This window comes from Pseudoliparis swirei, chromosome 18 (genome assembly GCF_029220125.1).
Source record: "Pseudoliparis swirei isolate HS2019 ecotype Mariana Trench chromosome 18, NWPU_hadal_v1, whole genome shotgun sequence".
In the NCBI taxonomy this organism is placed as follows: Eukaryota; Metazoa; Chordata; class Actinopteri; order Perciformes; family Liparidae; genus Pseudoliparis; species Pseudoliparis swirei.
The window spans coordinates 3,506,236-3,524,943 of record NC_079405.1 but is presented as its reverse complement, the minus strand read 5'-3'; the positions used below and the strand labels follow the sequence as shown (position 1 = coordinate 3,524,943).

Here is an 18,708-nt window from a genome sequence, read left to right as displayed (position 1 = left end):
TATGCCCAGATCGTGGTTACGCCCGGATCGTGGTTACGCCCGGATCCTGGTTACGCCCGGATCGTGGTTACGCCTGGATCGTGGTTACGCCTGGATCGTGGTTACACCCGGATCCTGGTTACGCCCGATGGTTACGCCCGGATCGTGGTTACGCCTGGATCGTGGTTACGCCCGATGGTTACGCCCAGATCGTGGTTACGCCCAATGGTTACGCCCGGATCATGGTTATGCCAGATGGTTATGTCCGGATCGTGGTTACGCCCGATGGTTATACCCAGACCGTGGTTACGCCATTAACAGAATAGAGCAACATAGAAAATGACACACAGCTGAATCAGGATGACAACATTATAGATTGTGAACATATATGAACACGAGACTAAAACTAAGACCTGACCCCAAAGACTGTCTATAGGAAGTGGGCGTGGTCTACCGGGCGTCACCCATTGGTTTGATGCCTCGAGTTTGATGCGTGGGCGTCGCCATATTGTTTTTTGGCAACCTGTGAACGGAGGTGGCCATATTTGAATTGGGGAAGAGATTGGGTAGCGACCTGAACAGTAGCCCCGCCCCTAAAGCGTCCCTAGCCTTATGGTCAGTTTGACTCTAAATGACCATAAAGTACTAAATGATGACATCATGCTGTATAGAAGAAGACTTGAAACTAGAGACTGAGACATAAACTCATGTTTACAATGTTTACTGAGGGAATACATCAAGAGAGAAGTAAAATCATTAGATAGACTTCTATACAACCAGAGGATTCGCCCCCTGGTGGTCAGGAGAGAGAATGGAGCTTTAACACATGAAGCATAGACTTCTATACAACCAGAGGATTCGCCCCCTGGTGGTCAGGAGAGAGAATGCAGCTTTAACACATGAAGCATAGACTTCTATACAACCAGAGGAGTCGCCCCCCTGATGGCCATTAGTGAGAATACAAGTTTAGTTTGTTTGTATAGTGTCGGTACGGAAAAAAAGCTATGATCACTTGAAAGAGAGACGCGACGAGCCGGACCGAAGAAGAAGAAGTTGATAATGGATATTTTGACATTTGCTGCCCCTCCACCTGCTGCCCCTCCACCTGCTGCACCTCCACCTGCTGCCCCTCCACCTGCTGCACCCCCACCTGCTGCACCCCCACCTGCTGCCCCTCCACCTGCTGCACCCCCACCTGCTGCACCCCCACCTGCTGCCCCTCCACCTGCTGCCCCTCCACCTGCTGCACCTCCACCTGCTGCACCTCCACCTGCTGCCCCTCCACCTGCTGCACCTCCACCTGCTGCCCCTCCACCTGCTGCACCTCCACCTGCTGCACCTCCACCTGCTGCCCCTCCACCTGCTGCACCTCCACCTGCTGCCCCTCCACCTGCTGCACCTCCACCTGCTGCCCCTCCACCTGCTGCCCTCCACCTGCTGCCTCCACCTGCTGCCCTCCACCTGCTGCCCCTCCACCTGCTGCACCTCCACCTGCTGCCCCTCCACCTGCTGCACCTCCACCTGCTGCCCCTCCACCTGCTGCCCCTCCACCTGCTGCCCTCCACCTGCTGGCCCTCGACCTGCTGCCCCTCCACCTGCTGCACCTCCACCTGCTGCACCTCCACCTGCTGCACCTCCACCTGCTGCCCCTCCACCTGCTGCACCTCCACCTGCTGCCCCTCCACCTGCTGCACCTCCACCTGCTGCACCTCCACCTGCTGCACCCCCCCCTGCTGCCCCTCCACCTGCTGCACCTCCACCTGCTGCACCTCCACCTGCTGCCCCTCCACCTGCTGCACCCCCACCTGCTGCACCTCCACCTGCTGCCCCTCCACCTGCTGCCCCTCCACCTGCTGCACCTCCACCTGCTGCCCCTCCACCTGCTGCACCTCCACCTGCTGCACCTCCCACAGCAGAGACGACGGCAGTCGGCGGCGCTCCGACACATGACGCCTTTTTACAATTTTTACATGAGCAGGATTTATTTGGCGCATGCTTCTTCTTTATTCCACAGTTTATGAGATTATAATATCACCACTACGGGTCAGTTCATCCACACATTTAAATCATAAACACATTTACCCATCGTGGTGTCTTGATTATCATTATGTTTGATCTCTGCCACTGAGTGAAACCAGCATTACGACTTTTGTACAATCAGAGTTTTCCAGGTCTTGAATAAATTAGAAGTGAATTCAGACATTTCTCGTCTTGTGATTCGTCGAATCGTAGCTTAGCAACCGGAACGAGGCTCAGCAGTTTTACCAAAAACCCGTTAGCATAACATCAAGTACAGACATTTTGTGCATATTTTTACTTGCAGAGATAAATTAAATAAGTATAGCTGGCTAGCTCCAGATGAACGGGAGCCAGGTAACAGCATAACAAGCAGTAAACTACATTTAAGTTTTCAGTTTCAAGAATCATTTCCACAATGTGGGCTAACATTAACTGATATTACTAATCTAACAGACAGATTTAAATTTAGCGTCATGATAACGCCACTTAAGTTGGTACTTTCTTCGTTTTAAGTAGTGTTTGGGGGGATCTATTGGCAGAAATGTAATATCTTTTTGAAATAATCTAATATTAATTCTGAAAATGTATATTTATTTTTATATGTATTTGTTGGTGTGAATCGGTAAAGTAACTGAAGTCTCACGTTAACCCATTTTGTATTATTAATCTGCGTAACTATAAGTGGAAATAAACTATAAGTGGGAATAAACTATAAGTGGGAATACTCAAGTATAGTACAATTACCTCAGACTCTTACTTCTAAGTAACTTGAGTAAATACACTTAATTGATGGTTGAAGTGAATTTCCAATCCAAAGCAAAAATAAAAGGTAATTCAACATTACAAAATACAAAGTGTACTATAATCGATCCAAATAACCTCTATAAAGAACCGTTACTCTGCACGTGAACCCTGAGAGCGAAGAAGAGGGTGTGAATATAACTCACGGAATGAAGATAGTCTTCCTCTCTTTTTTCATGGAGGGAAAGTATTTAGTGTCCAGGTGCATTTCATCATCAACCACCTCCTCCATTCTTCACTGATGCTAACCAGCCGAACTAAAGCAGATTTACACTCAAACTTATACTCGGCTGTGTATTTTTTTTAAACTAGTAAACTTTAAACTCTTGGTTGTTTGGGTTTAATTGTTTTAACAAGGCAGCAAAAATCGTTTTAAATCAACTTTACTGGCTTCACTTCCGCATTGGCAATATTTCTTCTTCTACGTTTTATTTTAATGTCGGATTGCAGACGGGGGGCGCAATATCGCCCCCAACGGTTGTGTTGCAGAATTACAGTTAACAGTCGAGAGAAGTAGTCGGCAATGAAAAACGTATACAGGCTCACTCCAATAACGCTCAAACAAATATATATTAATTTAATTAATTATTTTATTTAATAAAACATAAAATTAAAAAAATATGTATATTTGTGGTAGACAGGTGTACATTGATTGTAAAGTGAAAAAAACAGGAAAAGGAATTCAGTAAATGTATATGCCTACATAGTTGATAATAAATATATGCCCTATGCACACATAAGCAGGTAGTAACTGCAAGTATATTAAAAAAAGGTAAATAAATATTAATATATATAATATAAATCAGCAGCCAGATGAGTGGACATTCAAAATCAGATTTCCACAACTGTTTGTGAATACCGTTTTGAAATCCAAGTTTAATCCCATTACATTCAAGTTTGTGCATTAATGACTCTTTTACTTCCATATTTAAGTTTAGAGTAGGAGGTAGGACAGGCATCCACAAAATATTCATAAATCACCAGCCTCAAAATTTGGGAAAAACTGTCAATAACCGTAAACTACAGTTGATTTCCCTTCTGTTGTTCAGACAGCTAGGCTAAAGTTAGCATTTAGCAACAGCCTGGACGGGTTCAGCCAATCAGAGGCAGAGTAGGGGGCGGGTCAGTTTAGTCTCTCCCACCCACACAGCCTATCATAATGTGTGACGGCATTTGTACTTTGGACCAATCGGGCAGGCCGAGCAAACACCACGGTTATGTTGATGTCCGTTTTCTGCGTGAACTTCCTGTTAAACACCAGCAGCACAAGTGGGAAACCGTGACGGGGTTTCCTCCGTCGTGGTTACGCCCGGATCGTGGTCACGCCCGGATCGATGTCCATAGATAAAAGTTTGACGAAACACAAACATGACAAGTGCTAATTGACAAGATCACTTGATGCGGAGTCGCCAACTCTGATTTTGAAATTAAGCGTTTCTCTAATAATAATGCATTTAATTTATATGGCACTTTCCAAGGTACTCAGAGACCCACTAATGGCGCTGTGGAAAGTGATGTAGGTTCTCTGTAGATGGCGGTGAAGCTCAGATATTATTTTGCTGCAGATGGCCAATATTTGTTATGGTTTATGCTGCATTGTTTGCAAATGCTGTCGACTATAGTCCTCGAAGAGGAGTCGACATTGGGAAAGAAACGTGTAATTTATGTGCGATACTTCTCTAATAATTGCGTTGTGATTCAGGGGATCTGAACATGAACAAATAATCTAATGAAACTAAAATGTGCTCAAAATTAGAGAACGATTATTTTCAGATCAGTTTTATTGAACAAAAGGAGTTTTCAAAGATCATGTAGGAAATACAATATTATACAAGTGTGGCACAAACAAGACTAACAGATAAAGACCTAGAAAAGGGAATCGTCAGTGGGCGTGAACATGACCGCGTACAGACAGGGGGGGGGGGGGGCGGAGCAAGGAAACCAAGACTCTTCCAGAACATTCACAGGAACAGAGAATTACCAAAGAATGTACATAGAAGTCTGTCAAGCCAATCAGGCGCTGACGTGGCCTCAGTGTCAACAGATCTCTTATTCCAGGAGAACGCATGGAGCTTGAACCAGAAAGCACACATTCCAACTTTAAACATGTGATTGGTTGAGTTCTACCAAGTGGCCCAAAGCAGCATCGAAACAGGGAAGCCGTGTTAATTCATAAACTTTTTGTTGTGGTTTTGGAATAAAGGGTCATCATCATCCACTGACCTGACGGTCATTGTATTTGTTTTACGTTTGAAATGAAAGATCTGGTGGTTTTCTTTTTCTTGAAAAATAAAAAAATAATATATATATATATATTTATCTCTTAAAAAGGTCCCCTTACTGGCTTTCCCCAGAGCTTTCATTGACATTGAAAAAACTTGAGATCAGTAGAAATCTCCAGCACAAGCTAGCACGTGGACTAAGAGACTACGGGTTTGGGGTTAAAGCATCGTGTTGTGCGTTCAAACCAAACGTTTATCTCGTGCAATGTGGTCAGACACGCCAAACTAAACTTTTTAGGGGGAATTCACAAGAGTTCCTCACAGATGACGACATGAAAACGGATTCCGGTGGCTCCTCGCCGTAGAACCTTAGAGTTTAGCATGCTCGTCCCCATCTGCAAAGGGCTACAGTGCTACCAGCTCCCTCAAGAAAAGAACTCCCTTGAAGTCGTAGCTCCTAAATGCTCTAAATCTGAACTAGAAAAAACGAAACGTGACGACATTCCTGCGCCCGTCATGTAATTCAGCACCAACGTTGCAAAGTTAGCACCTGTTGCAAAAACCAGTGTGGGCTCGAAAGCAAGTCAAACCAAATTGATGACATTTCACATATTCTTTTCAACATAATGCAGGAAACGAAAACATGAATGAAATCCAGGAAACGGGCGACAATGACTGTCACACTCTCAAAGTGCAATTCCTGCCATAGACTCAACGGAGCTTGGACGAGTTCTGATGGGAGAGATAAACTGTCTGGTGCTGCAGTTTCAAATGGAACCGGTCAGAAAACAGTCCTGCAGCTCAAGTTAACAAATGTCACCAAACATTTTTTATTATTTATTTCGTTGGCCAAAGAAAAATGGCAGTTGGTTGCTTGTGAAATACAAATATGTATTTGACCAAAGTAAATCTGGAGCACCGTTAACTAAATATAAGAATCTGAGATAGAGTTGAATAATGACAAAGCTTTAAGTCTAAAGATTCAAGTCAGAATTATTGAATGTAATAATTCCAGAATTAAGATTGAAAGATGAATTTCTGAAGTCAAGTCCCCTTCCGTACTCGCCGTTTTCTGCAGTTCATTGATGCATGTTTTACTGCAAGTCATCAAGTCACCCAACATTTGAAAATACTCAAAGACATTTGCTTTTGTGTGGATGAACTAAACCAAAAAGGAACACTTTGTGAAGGACAAACAAGTATCGATCCATCTCTGTGGGCCACGGGTTCGATTCCCTGCTGCACTCGCTCCCAGAGCCGTCCAGATTTCCAGTGGAAACGCAACAAAAATACAAAAAAGGAAGACAAACTAAACACTTTTCTCCTCACCCCCCGCCCCTTTTCGTTTAGTCCATTTGTTTCTCTGGGACCAACCAACCACCACGTCTGCTCGTCTGAAGGCTTTGGAGACCGGCCCTGCTCAGCCGGCCATCCGGACCGCCCCGTCCCACCACGAGATGCGCCTCCTTCTTTCTAGTGGAAACCGGGGGGCTGCAGGCCGACGGCACCGTCAGTTGGCGCTACAAACAAAAAATACTTTTCCAACCCAACGGCGGCATACTTCAAAATGGAGTTATAAATACTCTTTTTAAACAAATGTGAGCACCCAGTGCCTTGGTGAAGGACAGGAAATTCACCTTCAGCCCCAACAGTCACAGTGGACTCAACTACATCCGCGAGGTCGGCGAGCAGCTCCAAGCAGAATGATGGTTGGTTGAAGTTCTGTATCGCGTGAACTAAAGTAAACCGTGAAAATGTACCAGCAGTCGGCCGATAGTTATTTCCCAGCCTGCTGAGAAAACAAAACACCCGACTTCAAATCCCAAGTGCCCCCGTCAGGAAGCGGAACTTCTCCAGACGGACTCTGACTTCTCAACCTCCAACACACAGCAGGGATCACGAGAAGCCAGGTCAGACGTCTGCGACGAACACTGGGGCTCAGCCAGGAACTGCCTAATGGATGTAAAACACTAACAAATGCTAACGGACACAATGGTTGCGAGTTTATCGTCACTTATTCTGGTATCTGAAGTCTCTCAGCACATAGTTGAGAGGTTGGATCTGAATCACTGGAGACAGGTTGACCTGGAGGATCTTCTGAGCTTTTCTGCGAGCCTCAGCCAAAGAGCGAGAGTCATCGACTTTTACAATTTTCCACCTAAGACTGTTTTTGTCCTTCCAGCCGTTTCTCTGCCGGGTCGGTATGTGCAGTACCTTGGGTCCCCGAGCATCTCTGTGGAAGCCGTTGCTCCTCCAGCCGTTGCTGGTGAGCTCCGTGTGAGTCTCTGGGAACGCCCCTCCGTTTGCGTAGAAGACAGGTGCCGAATCGCCGATGAGGGCGCCGTCCAATCGGATGGGGCAGGACAGGCTCTTCTGGCTGAACAAGGCCACGGCTGTGGTGGGCCCCGGACCACCATTCAGAGAAGGCTGCGACGGTATTCCTGAAAGCGTTGGAGGGTGCTGTTGCGGTGAAAAGGCGACGGAGGGCGCCTCAGAGGACGAGTCCCAGGAAGTGTGGATCTGAAGTCTGGCCGTATGGAAGCCAGACAGGCCCTCGATGTTGGTCAGTCTGAGGCACGGCCGCACTGCCAGCGCCTGCGACATCTCTACAGTCCGAGTGGGCGTCCGACTGCAGAGGGCGGCGCGATGGTCCACCAGGAGCTCTGGAGGGCGGACCCCTTGGATCGTGGGGCGACTCTTCTCAGAGGCGCTCCACGACGGGTGCACGTCTCTCTTCTTGACCGGCGGCTTCCGTCCCCTCCTCTTGGCGGTGGGTCTGACGGTCCGGTTCTGTGGCTTCAGCATGTCTTCGGTGAGCAGTAGATTTGTGCAGGACCGGTAGCCGTACACGTCTTTGCTCCGCAGCACGGTGGCCGTGTGGCCCTCCTCGCCCAGCTCCTTCAAGAAGGTGACCAACTCCTCGCTACTCGAGAGGTCGCGGGACATCGGGCTGAGGATCTTCAGGGCATCCAGGAGGACGTTGTGCCCTGCCGACGAGATCCGGGACCAGGAGTGAACCGCCCGGTCTTCATTGGCAAACGCCAGAGGCCGGCAAACCACGGGACCTCGCGCCGCCTCAGCCATGTTTCTAGTCCTGCCGGGAATACAGAAAGCATTTGGTTAAACTGAATCAAAGGAATGGAAGAAGACTTTTGTTGACATACTCCATGTATGACACTTCGTTGCCTCTTCAGACAAACATCCCGACGTTTGTTTTACTTTTTTCTTCCGTCTGTGCAGTAAGAAGTTTGTTTCCTACATCGCTTGCATTCGCAGACGCATTCTTGCGTGTACCAGGTTTCTGGCCATATGGACATTTCTGCCTGATGCACATCAGAGATACTGCCATCAGTGGAAGAAGTGAGACGAATAGCGTTGATTTGCTTTAATTACATAATGTGCATTTTCAATTTTACGGCAGTATGACTCCGAAAGGTTGACAGATTGAGAAAAATGGTGTCGGTATGGTTTTAACATCTCTCTCCCCCATCATCATTTCTTCTGGTTGCCGAGACCTTCTGACCCCAAAAACTGAGGTGGATCTGCAGCAGAGTTCACTGCGACATCTTGTTGTTGTTGTTGTTGATGTTAAGTCACCTGAATATAAAATGTCACCGTGACCAAGGATTGTAGCAGCTGGGAATACACAGGCTGGGGATTTCATTAATTGCTAAATTAATGCTTGGGGGAGAAACTAGTTCACCATCTGCTGGGTGAACGACCCACGCCGACTCGTTAAAGCTGCGACCTTCTCTCGGTTCAGCAGCAGTTTTACACCTTTATACCCTCAAACTAAATGAGCTTCGTTAGCTAACATGGCAACCAGGACCTTTGAGACAGTCAACGCCCTGGGATCCTCCTCAAACAGACACAAACGTGACATGGTAGCCTCGAGGGAGGGAAACTGACGAATACTCTATCATTTTGTATTCTCACCACCACCAATAATAAAAGAACAATGGAAAGAGCAATTTATCACAAACAAACTATAGAAGGACATGTAATATTCCTTTTAATTAATTTCTCTAGGGATAAAAAGTTATTCTCCTTTTCATAAATATTAAGATTTTGCAATACCGTGCCATCTGCAATGGCAGATCATTCTCAGTCTATTGTTTCAAGAGAATGTGGGCGTCACAGAGAAATATATAGACATTTAATTAGGAGTAAGGTTATTCCTATATTGTGAACAGTATATTTGTGGTAGCCTATGTCAGATCACGGATGATGCACCTTTATTTCAGAGGTGACAACAACATTGCCAAACGAGATCATACACTGATGTGAAGGCCTAATGATTAGCACTGCTAAAGCACTGCCGAGCGTCTCATTCGATTGGCTGTCGTTAGTGTACAGGAACCTACTCGCCGCTTTAACCACCCTCAACCCCGATTTGACACATGGCATTGAAATTGAACATTTAATAATCTTTCTACAAAATATTCTTTGAAACTTATTATTTAATAACTTTTGAATACTTAGTACTGGATACACGCCTTAAGGCAAAAGTGTCTACTCTATTTTTAAAACCAATAGTGCTGTTGCTAAACGTAAGGAAGCGATTCTATCCATTCAATTAAACGTCTTTCTTGATGCAACAGAAGACTCCTATGCTAACTTTAGTCCCACCAAAGTTGATCATCTTGTCGATGGTGCTACAGCACAAGTGTCAAACACAAGGCCCGCAGACCGAATGCGGCCCACCGCGTCATTTTATGTGACCCCTGAAGGCTTGAAAGACATATGATCATCTTTATATCCTGTGCTTTTATTTTGAAGGTTTCAAATAAAATAGATTTGTGTTATAATATTAGAGAAATCTTCTTCCGTACAATATTTCTACTCTTGTATAAACAATAATCAAATGCAAAGAGAGTTATCAAGGGAGTATGTTCGGGAATACTTTATACAGTACTTCAGTTACACCGGCCCTTTAAGGAGGCGGCCATGATGCTGATGTGGCCCACGGTGAAGATGAGTTTGACACCCCTGTGCTACAGGCTTAAAGATGATGACACTCGACTATTGCATATCTTTAAAAAATATAAATATTAAAACAAAGAAAGCTCCATGGAAGAACACTCAAACCCACCAATTAAAGCAAATATCACAAAACCACAAGGTTATGCATTTTACCAATTTGGAAGAATCCCGGTTAGTCTAGTAAGAATAAAATTACTTCTAATTAACCCTCTTGTTGAAAAACAACCAACAACCTTGAGGTGTTGGATGACTATCGACCAATCGCTAACCTTTCTTTGCTCTCCAAGCTCCTTGAGAAAGCAGTTCCAAATCAGTTGTGCGACTTTCTATTTTCTATTCATGCTTGATGTCACCATTTCTCACGGATATAGCTAGGTCGCTTATCCAAACCAACCAGGGGACCAGACCTCTTTGAATCAATAAACAAATCAGAAATTGGCAGTGATTTAGATGTATGGAACCAGGGTTGTGCTAAATAAAGGGTCAAAAGTCATCAGTATTCATCTTCTGGAGACCGTGGATGTTGCATGATATCAACCCTAGAATCAAGGGTCTTACTTTCAAACTGCTACTTGTTTATTTTTTGCTATATTAAGATGATGTATGTTTTCAGATCAACAGAGGGCAAAGGAACTTCTCATGTGGTTAAAGACCAGAAAGCCATCAAACAGCATTGCATAAGGAGAGAAAACAAGACAAACCTACACGAGTGAACCTGGAGATGCTCATTAGCTGCCTGGAAGGCAAGAAGAAGTCTGCAGATGATGATAATAGGGCATCAGGTAACACACTTCTCTCCGTCCACCCCCCTGCCCTCCAAAAATCATGGAGTAATTAATGTATTCATTTTGCAGTTCAAAAAGCAGGAGAGAAGCAGGCTAAGAAGATCTCTGGCGATCAGGCCCATTAATCAGAGGCAGCGACACACAAGAAGCATCCATACTGCTGCCAGGCAGAGGGAAGAGAAGGACTGCACACCCGCAAACAGAAGATTGCAGTTCCCAACCCCATCTGGTATCAGTAGGGTCCCATGATTTCTGAGATGCAGAATACGCGGACTGAATTGTGGGGGGTGAGGGAAATCAACTGTAAAATGCAGAAAACAGCAGAAATGGCCAAAATGTGGAGATGCGGATGCAATTCATAGAAAAACCAATACTTTTGAACCAGATGATGCCACAACGTCCTCGACCAAGCAGTGCCGACAGCTGCATTGAATAGTCAACTCCCTAACTAGGCGTGCTAGAGAACTACAGTGGCCTTCGGGCAGGTATTTTTAGGATTGAGTTACTAGCAGCTAATCTCATCTATAATCTGCTCTTCTAGACTAATAATTGCCTTTTAAAACATATATATTGAATATTATAATAATGTTGAGCATCTATAAAGACAAAAAAAAGAATCTAAATGTCAGAAAGGGGAGGAAACATTCTAATGACAAATTAAAACACAGAGGTCACAGGTGCTGGCTGTCTGTTGCCCTATGTAGCATCAGTGGTAGTTCAGCATTGGTATAGCCGGAGCCCTTTCATTTGCAGAGAAAGGGCTCGTCTGATTATTGTTTTTTTAATGGGCAGCTTGAAACTTGTTTGGTAAAATTCTGAACCAAAGAAATTCAGTCAGACGTACAAAGCAATAAATGGCGGAACAGAAATAAGAACGGATTTGTTGCACAATGTCTAGTTCAAGATAAGGTTGAGTGACATGGACAAAATGATAAACCCAACATGCTACAAAGATAAAGCCAACACTGTCCATTGCACTCAAATATTGGAAAATTGTGGGCTGGTCTACTTCAGATTCACCGAAGATTTTAGCTTGATATTAGACGTTGTTATACATTAACAATCGTTTAAAAAACTCAAAACAGGATTTGACCATTTATATTACAGGGCTCTGCAGGAAGGAGCTGCGTTTGAAGGTTGGACCGCAGGACTCGGTGGGACTAGAGAAAGTGTGTCAACACCGTTCGGTGCTTAACATTTTTTGTATGATTTGATGCCCACTATATTACCCAAATAATGGTTTTGTAGCCCTCCTGGTAAAAAATGCCTGACAGGAATGCACTACTGTTTTGTTTTTGTTTTACTCGTCTTGCAAATGAGCTTCAAATTTGCATTCTGTTGTGCAACCCCATGTTGCATAATGACTTCACATTATTGTAAAATCCTTGAGAAGGACGGTTAAAAGTCAAGGCCTAACTACAATAGAATGAAGCGCGTAGGAAAATGCATCCATCTTAATGTGGATGTTAAAATGTAGGTCTAAGACTACGCCAACATTCCTGGACTACTTCATGGTCTTCTATCGTTAAGATTGAAACTGAGAACTGAAAGTTGTATCTTTGTTTCAGTGGACAAATGAAACATTTGGCTGCTCCAGTGATTACGAGGGACCATAGTCACCTTCTGATATCTTTATATACACCGGTGTGTCGTCTGCATCACAATGCCATGACATTTTGGGAACATGTATACGTTTAACAGAAGAGGCCCAAATTGAGCCTTGGAGAACACAAGTGTTCAAAGCAAAGAATGAATTACAAAACGAGAAAAAACACATTTACAACGATTGTACAGATTGTTCCCTCAAGGTCTTCCTAAAATAGTATTTTCACGAAAATGGGATGGACGTGAGATAACAAAGTGACCAAGGCTTTTTACCATCAAATTCTAAAATCAATTCATCCTTGAGTGCAAGTGGATGTTCGTCAAATTTAAAGAAATTTCTTCCAGGTTGAGATAAACGTGAAAACATTATGCTATGGCAGTCGCCAGAGTGCAGGATTAAAAATTTAGAGAATATAATTTTGCGTTGTGGTCAAATGTAATTATAGTTATGGTGCAGTTAGATTTCTGCTAGACCGCCACATTACGTGCATATATGAAAATAGAAACGATCGCCCAAGCGCTTTTGGAAACCGTTGTCCGAGACCCAAAAGACGTAAGTGAGAAAGAGAAAGCCTAAATGAATAATTTGAACAATAATGCAAACAGAGATAGTCATCCCAAAGAAAACACATGGATGATCACAAAGAGCAACATCAGCCACCACAACCTTTTAGTCCGATGTCGAGACCCTTTGGGGATGGAAAGGGTCAGCGTGGTTCTTATTCTGGGTGGGCTCCGTCACATGCCGATTCAGTCCATAGTTATCCAGAAAAAAGTTATTTGGTGATGCCATCCTGAAGGTTGTCAACGTTTATTTTCGAATCACCAACAATAACCGAGAGGTCCATGCTGATAATCAGACAGCAGCTTGAAAGTCATCAGAAATGGTTGCACTGCATTCAGTTGGCCTGAAGCCGTTTTAGGGCCTGTGTCTAAAGTGATGTCATCAGCGTTTTCTGAGAAGTTCAGAGACTTTCATTTTGAAGCACTCGGAGCCTTTTCTCTAGGCGGCCGCTTATCCCCTCTCCTCATTTGGAACAATTGGAAGAAAAAGCTGGCCTTGAGGGAAAAAAAGGCCTTCTGGAAACAGGTCCTTAGATTGCAGCTTGACATGAGAAATTAAACTGAAGAGCAACAAATTCGAAAAAAAGAGGCAAATTTACCGCAAGGCATCTGCTTGCATAGTAACATTAAACAAAATGGTAACTCGACTGCTTGTTTGACACTAGATTTGTTCATAAAACTGCTGGGAGGGGTTGACTCGATAAGCATATCTCGGTATGGCCAAGTTTGAGCTAAAAACAAAATCAAGCTTGTGCTGAATAATTAATTAATTAATTAATCACTGCTTTGCCTGCCAGAGACCAGATGTTTAATAAAGCTAAATGTGTGTTAAAAGCAGTGCTGTCGGTGACAAGGAATTCATATGAAATGAGATACATTTTCAGACTTGGGCCTAGTTGAGTGAATCTTGTTGACTCGAAAGACAAAATCAAATATACGAAATATTTTGGACCCAATACCTCGATATTGAGACAATACGATTTGCCATTGCTGCTTTTGCAAGATACAATTTCACAAACTAGTTACAAAGGGTGGTTATTAAAGACCATCAACTGCGACACGAGTCGTGTAATTACAGGACAAAATACAGGTTAACAACGCGTTGCATTTGCTGGAGTGTAGGGACAAAGAAACTAAAATGTTTTCATCCCGGTTTAGTTAATTTAATTAAACTCGTCGGTTCTCTCTGGTGGACAAACTATGCAATGGAGACACTTTCTAACATCAAATATTTCCTTGGCATTTCTGTGCCAGAGTTTGTTAGGTAACGACCAACATGCACACAACAGCAAAATGTAAAGATTCACACAACTCTTTTTAATCTAAAAAGGTGCGCCCACACCAAAAACGTCCTAAAAGCAAAGTCAACGTCGCGAGTGGTTCCAATATTTTCAACGAACCCAGACACAAGGTCGTTAGATTTTCCGACATTTGTGGGATGTCCTCAACAAGTATAAAGCATAAGTAGTGGTTAGTTTTTTCGTGGTGGATGACGTAATGATAACGGTTTCCACAGAGTAAAGCCACGGAGATAAGCCCCGCCCCTAGCGCGAGTGAAGCGAAAAGCCACAAAGTAAACGCGAGTAAACTCACGCGGGTAAAAGCGTTGAGAATATTCGCAACGCTTTTGGTGTGAATGCGGCTTAACAACGGCATCAGAGAGAGAGAGAGAAACAACCTACACGTTTCAATTATATGAAAATATAAAAGATAAATATGGTCCGTCCGTTCTGTTTAATATATACTTCAGATCACAGCAGTCTTAAGAAAACAATCTTGGCCACACCATTTGAAAATACTACTAAATTTTGTCCAAACGAGCGCAAAACAGTTTGATGGATCTTTCGATGGCAGCCATGATGCAAATTTCAAACAAATCCGAAAGCTATCATCGTTGATCGCACTTGGGACCCTCTAACTGCTCGGTGAATGACAACTGATCAAGATTAATCTCGACCCAATTCTAAAATTAGCCAGGGGAATATACTTCACGGTGAAAATCTAAATAAATAACATGGTTGACAATGAGAATTGACCGCAAAGTATTCAAGTGCACACATGTAGCAGGGGGAGAAAACTAAAAATGACAGATGAGTAGATGATTAAAAGCTGTTTTTTTAGCTGAAATATCAAATATTATTGCTCTCAAAACCCACCCGGTAAGTTCAGAGTAAAGAGTTAACAGTTATTTAGTCAATAAAGAAGTACGTCATAAACAGTCAACGCCTAGCATGTCATAAAAGTCATAAGTCCTATATAAAAAGTCATAAAAGGTTCATCGTATATAGTACGTCATAAAAATACTCACTATATAGTATGTCATTAAAAAAAGGGTCATAAATTGTTAAAAAAATAAAAGCAATGATGCAAATGTTTATTTTCCGCCAAGACTAAACCAAACCGGTTAACTCAGAGTGCCACATTTGCCATTACTATCTATTAACCAGAGAAAAGTACTGGGAGGTGGTGGATAGTCTTTATAAACATATAAAGTCTGAGACATTTATCTTTGCTACTAGCTGCTGCTTCTCAAGGGAATCCGCACAATGTTACCTAGCCAAAAGAGCGAGACCAATTGTTTTATTTCCAACAAGTTACTTAATTATCATTATACAGGGAGTTAATTTGCGGTTTCGCCGATCATGACATTTTGAGGCAAAATTAAGAACCTGTGCGCCATGTCACTATTTCCATCTTGCGTTGCCTTAAGCCTTGGTTATACTCCCAAACAGACAGTATCACAGAGACGTAGTAGTTCAGTTAAATACCGTCCGGTTGGAGGACCTATTCCACACGTGTGTAGTAGACCGCTAAGCTACACTACCATCTGTAGAGTAGTGGCTGTGTGGACAAGCTCAAACAGGTCCGAAGGGTCACAACAAATTGCTGATAGGGGGGAAGTTTTGCTTGTTTACCATCAACTTGTGTGTGTGTGTGTGCGTGCGTGTGTGTGCGTGCGGGGGTTGCCAAGACAAGACTGTTTATTACCAGTCAAGCCTGGCAGACCATTACGTTGGCGAGCGGTGTTCAGTCGACAGATCGAGTTTGGGCTGTAAATGCTTCAACTCTTCAAGACCCAAGCAGAGTTCTCGCGTCTTGGTTGCCACCTGCCGATGTAATTGACGCGCGTTAACCCCCAAGATAACGCCAACCTCGGCCCAGGTAAGATGGGCAGACTTTTATTACGGTGGACCTGCTATTCTCATTTTAGTGACAAGCTGCTTCTATGAGTTTTGGTCGAATCAAGTTTGGACACCTAGAGGTCAAATTCAGAATCACAGGCCAACGTTGCTAAATACTGAAAATTTTTATGATCATTCATTCATCTCACTGATAAACAAAAGACATCGATAATGCTTCAAGATTGAAGATTGTAAGAATTCGTTGAAGGGCAGTGAGTCGGAGAATCGGCAAAGTTCGATGAACGAATAAACCAATGTAACATGCTTGAAACGTAACTAACCTTAACATACCCATTGAAAGTCAATGATGTAGCGCCCCCTACAAATATTAATTTAAGCAGCCCCAGCGCTATGTTCGACCTACATCTATGAAACTTGGTAAGCATATGCAACACATGTTAACTTAAAAGAAAGTCTCTTGGGAACATGCTCTAAACCGTAACGGAAGTCGGCCATTTTGATTTGGATGTGATTTCTCAGTTCATTTCTGCATGCCTTTGTCTAACTCAATCATCGGATAGTCTTCAATTCAAAATCTGGTTGTTTCGTGAAAGGCTGTTGCCGTGGCAGAGCGCTCTGTCGTGAAAACAAACATTTTCTTGGGGTCTAAAAATGCTCAAAGCGCACCCACATTTATTAGCACACACATATTGTCCTAAATGTAGTTGTACGATACGAGTTTCATCCTTCAAAATGATAATTTGGCTCGATAGCACACCGTACACAATGGAAACAAACCTCTGACAGATTGACAAAGCAGGCCTCGCAGTAGGTTTGAAACAACAATACAAAATGTGGGAGGCCTATGCAAGACATGTTAACTTAAAAAGAACTCTTGGGACCATGTTCTGTACCAAAAGTCAACCATTTTAGGTCTTGTGTGATTTTTCCATTAATGTTAGTCTATTTCTTGTCACTATATGTTAATGAACTACTGATAACATCGTGATTAATATGTAGATGTATTGCTTGATTTTACTTAAATCGTTAACCGTTAGCAGAATACAATATAAAGAATGAGTGTGCAGTACGTTAGTCTGAGTTTTCAAATACAGCCTTGGTTTCCCAGGAACTGCATGTTGCCAGCACAGTTTTTAGTTGGTTAGTAAAAATATAAGTGTTGGTTCTCTCTCGTGGACAAACTATGCAATGGAGACACTTTAACATCAATCATTAAAAATCAATTTTGCAAGCTAGCAACTAACACGTTGGCCAAGTGGGAAATGCCAACACTACTCGGTTAACAGAAGGCAACAGGACAAGATTTCTATCGGACAATGATTTAGCATTTTAAAATGTATCTTGTAAACTAGCTACTTGTGAAACAATCCGGTCTAACACGTTGTCTCAACTCCAGTCTCACATCTCAAGTTGCAGCGTATGGAAAACGTAGTCTTGGTCGAGCTAGCCACTGGCTTCACTGTAATACAGCCACTTGCCATCAGAGGCGCAAAAAATCGTCAGAAATCCGATGGCTTCCCGCCTTCAAGATCATACATCATTTCAGTTATCGCCCACGATAACTCGCCAACTTCTTTCCTCCCTCAAAACATATGCGATGATTACGCGTCAACACAACCTACGTCTTTACTCGACTGATAAGAACAAAGAAAATATATAAATGGTGTCTACTTTTTATTTGTACGTATCAAAAACGTAAAAAAACACACCAGAACAGCTCATCAGCGTCAACTACAAAAACGTGCGCAAAGCTGCGTGGTGACGTAGCTCTCGAGCGCCCCCCTCCTTCACGAAGTGGCAGTCGGACTCAGTTTAATTTCCATGAACACTCCACTGAAGATATATTCACGCAGCAGTCGTACAGAAGCTCCCTTACAACTTTCAAGTGTTTGACGAAAGACGTCGCCATTTTTTTCCACACGGACTTGTGAAGTGCCGACAAGCCTGGCTCGAACAAACACTCTCTCTCCCCAGCAATCTTTCTTCTGTCTGAGCAGCTACGAGTTGTGGCGGCTCCCTCAGCCCTTCCGGTCCACCAGGCCCCTTCAGCCTTGCCGGAACATTATCCAACGGATTTTATGAGTCGGTACCGTGAAGGTTACCGACGTGAAGGAAAGCGCTGAGCGAAAAAAAAGGCGGTATTACCTTTTAACGGCGCTGTTTCGGCATCCTCCGGTCACCGCTGCGCCGACGCTCCACGGTAAAATGGCTGCAACAACAGCGGTGTGGATGACAGACCAGGGGAAGAGAGGCGGAGGCAGCCGGGGAGAGAGGAGAGGGGGGCGGGCTCTGTTAACCCCGCCGAGGGGGTGGGGGTGGGGAACGGGCGCAAGTGGCTGAGAAAATATTCAACCGGGAATATTTTGTTCTTTAAAAAAAAAATCATGTCGTGAAGCATTATCCACAGACAGAAATTACAAGACAACAATAATAATAATAAACACAAGTTTTTATTTCATATTACAGTCATTGTTGTAATGCCGAAGTCAATTGTGACGTCACAAAGGGGCGTGGCCTACGCATCACGCAACCATCCCAGTGGCCTATCAGTGGCGAGATAAAGCATACTTTAGTACTGTAGGTAAAAAGTTATACTTATACAACGCT

At 43.6% G+C, this 18,708-nt stretch overlaps 2 protein-coding genes across 2 annotated transcripts; one reads left to right on the top strand and one right to left on the bottom strand.

The window, feature by feature from the left end:
- Nucleotides 1–995: 995 nt before the first annotated feature.
- LOC130207844 (keratin-associated protein 4-3-like) lies at nt 996–2,181 on the top strand (the record flags this gene model as incomplete). The annotated part of the gene is made up of 2 exons (XM_056436567.1): nt 996–1,385; nt 1,591–2,181. Coding segments are annotated over 2 exons (729 nt in total), but the record flags the coding sequence as incomplete, so codon positions are not given.
- A 2,381-nt stretch (nt 2,182–4,562) lies between these two features.
- ccdc71 (coiled-coil domain containing 71) lies at nt 4,563–18,304 on the bottom strand. The gene is made up of 2 exons (XM_056438174.1): nt 18,247–18,304; nt 4,563–8,115 (listed from the first exon to the last, which is right to left on the bottom strand). Exon 2 carries the CDS (start codon nt 8,103–8,105, stop codon nt 7,032–7,034), a length of 1,074 nt encoding a protein of 357 aa, XP_056294149.1. The 5' UTR covers nt 8,106–8,115; nt 18,247–18,304; the 3' UTR covers nt 4,563–7,031.
- Nucleotides 18,305–18,708: the final 404 nt, after the last annotated feature.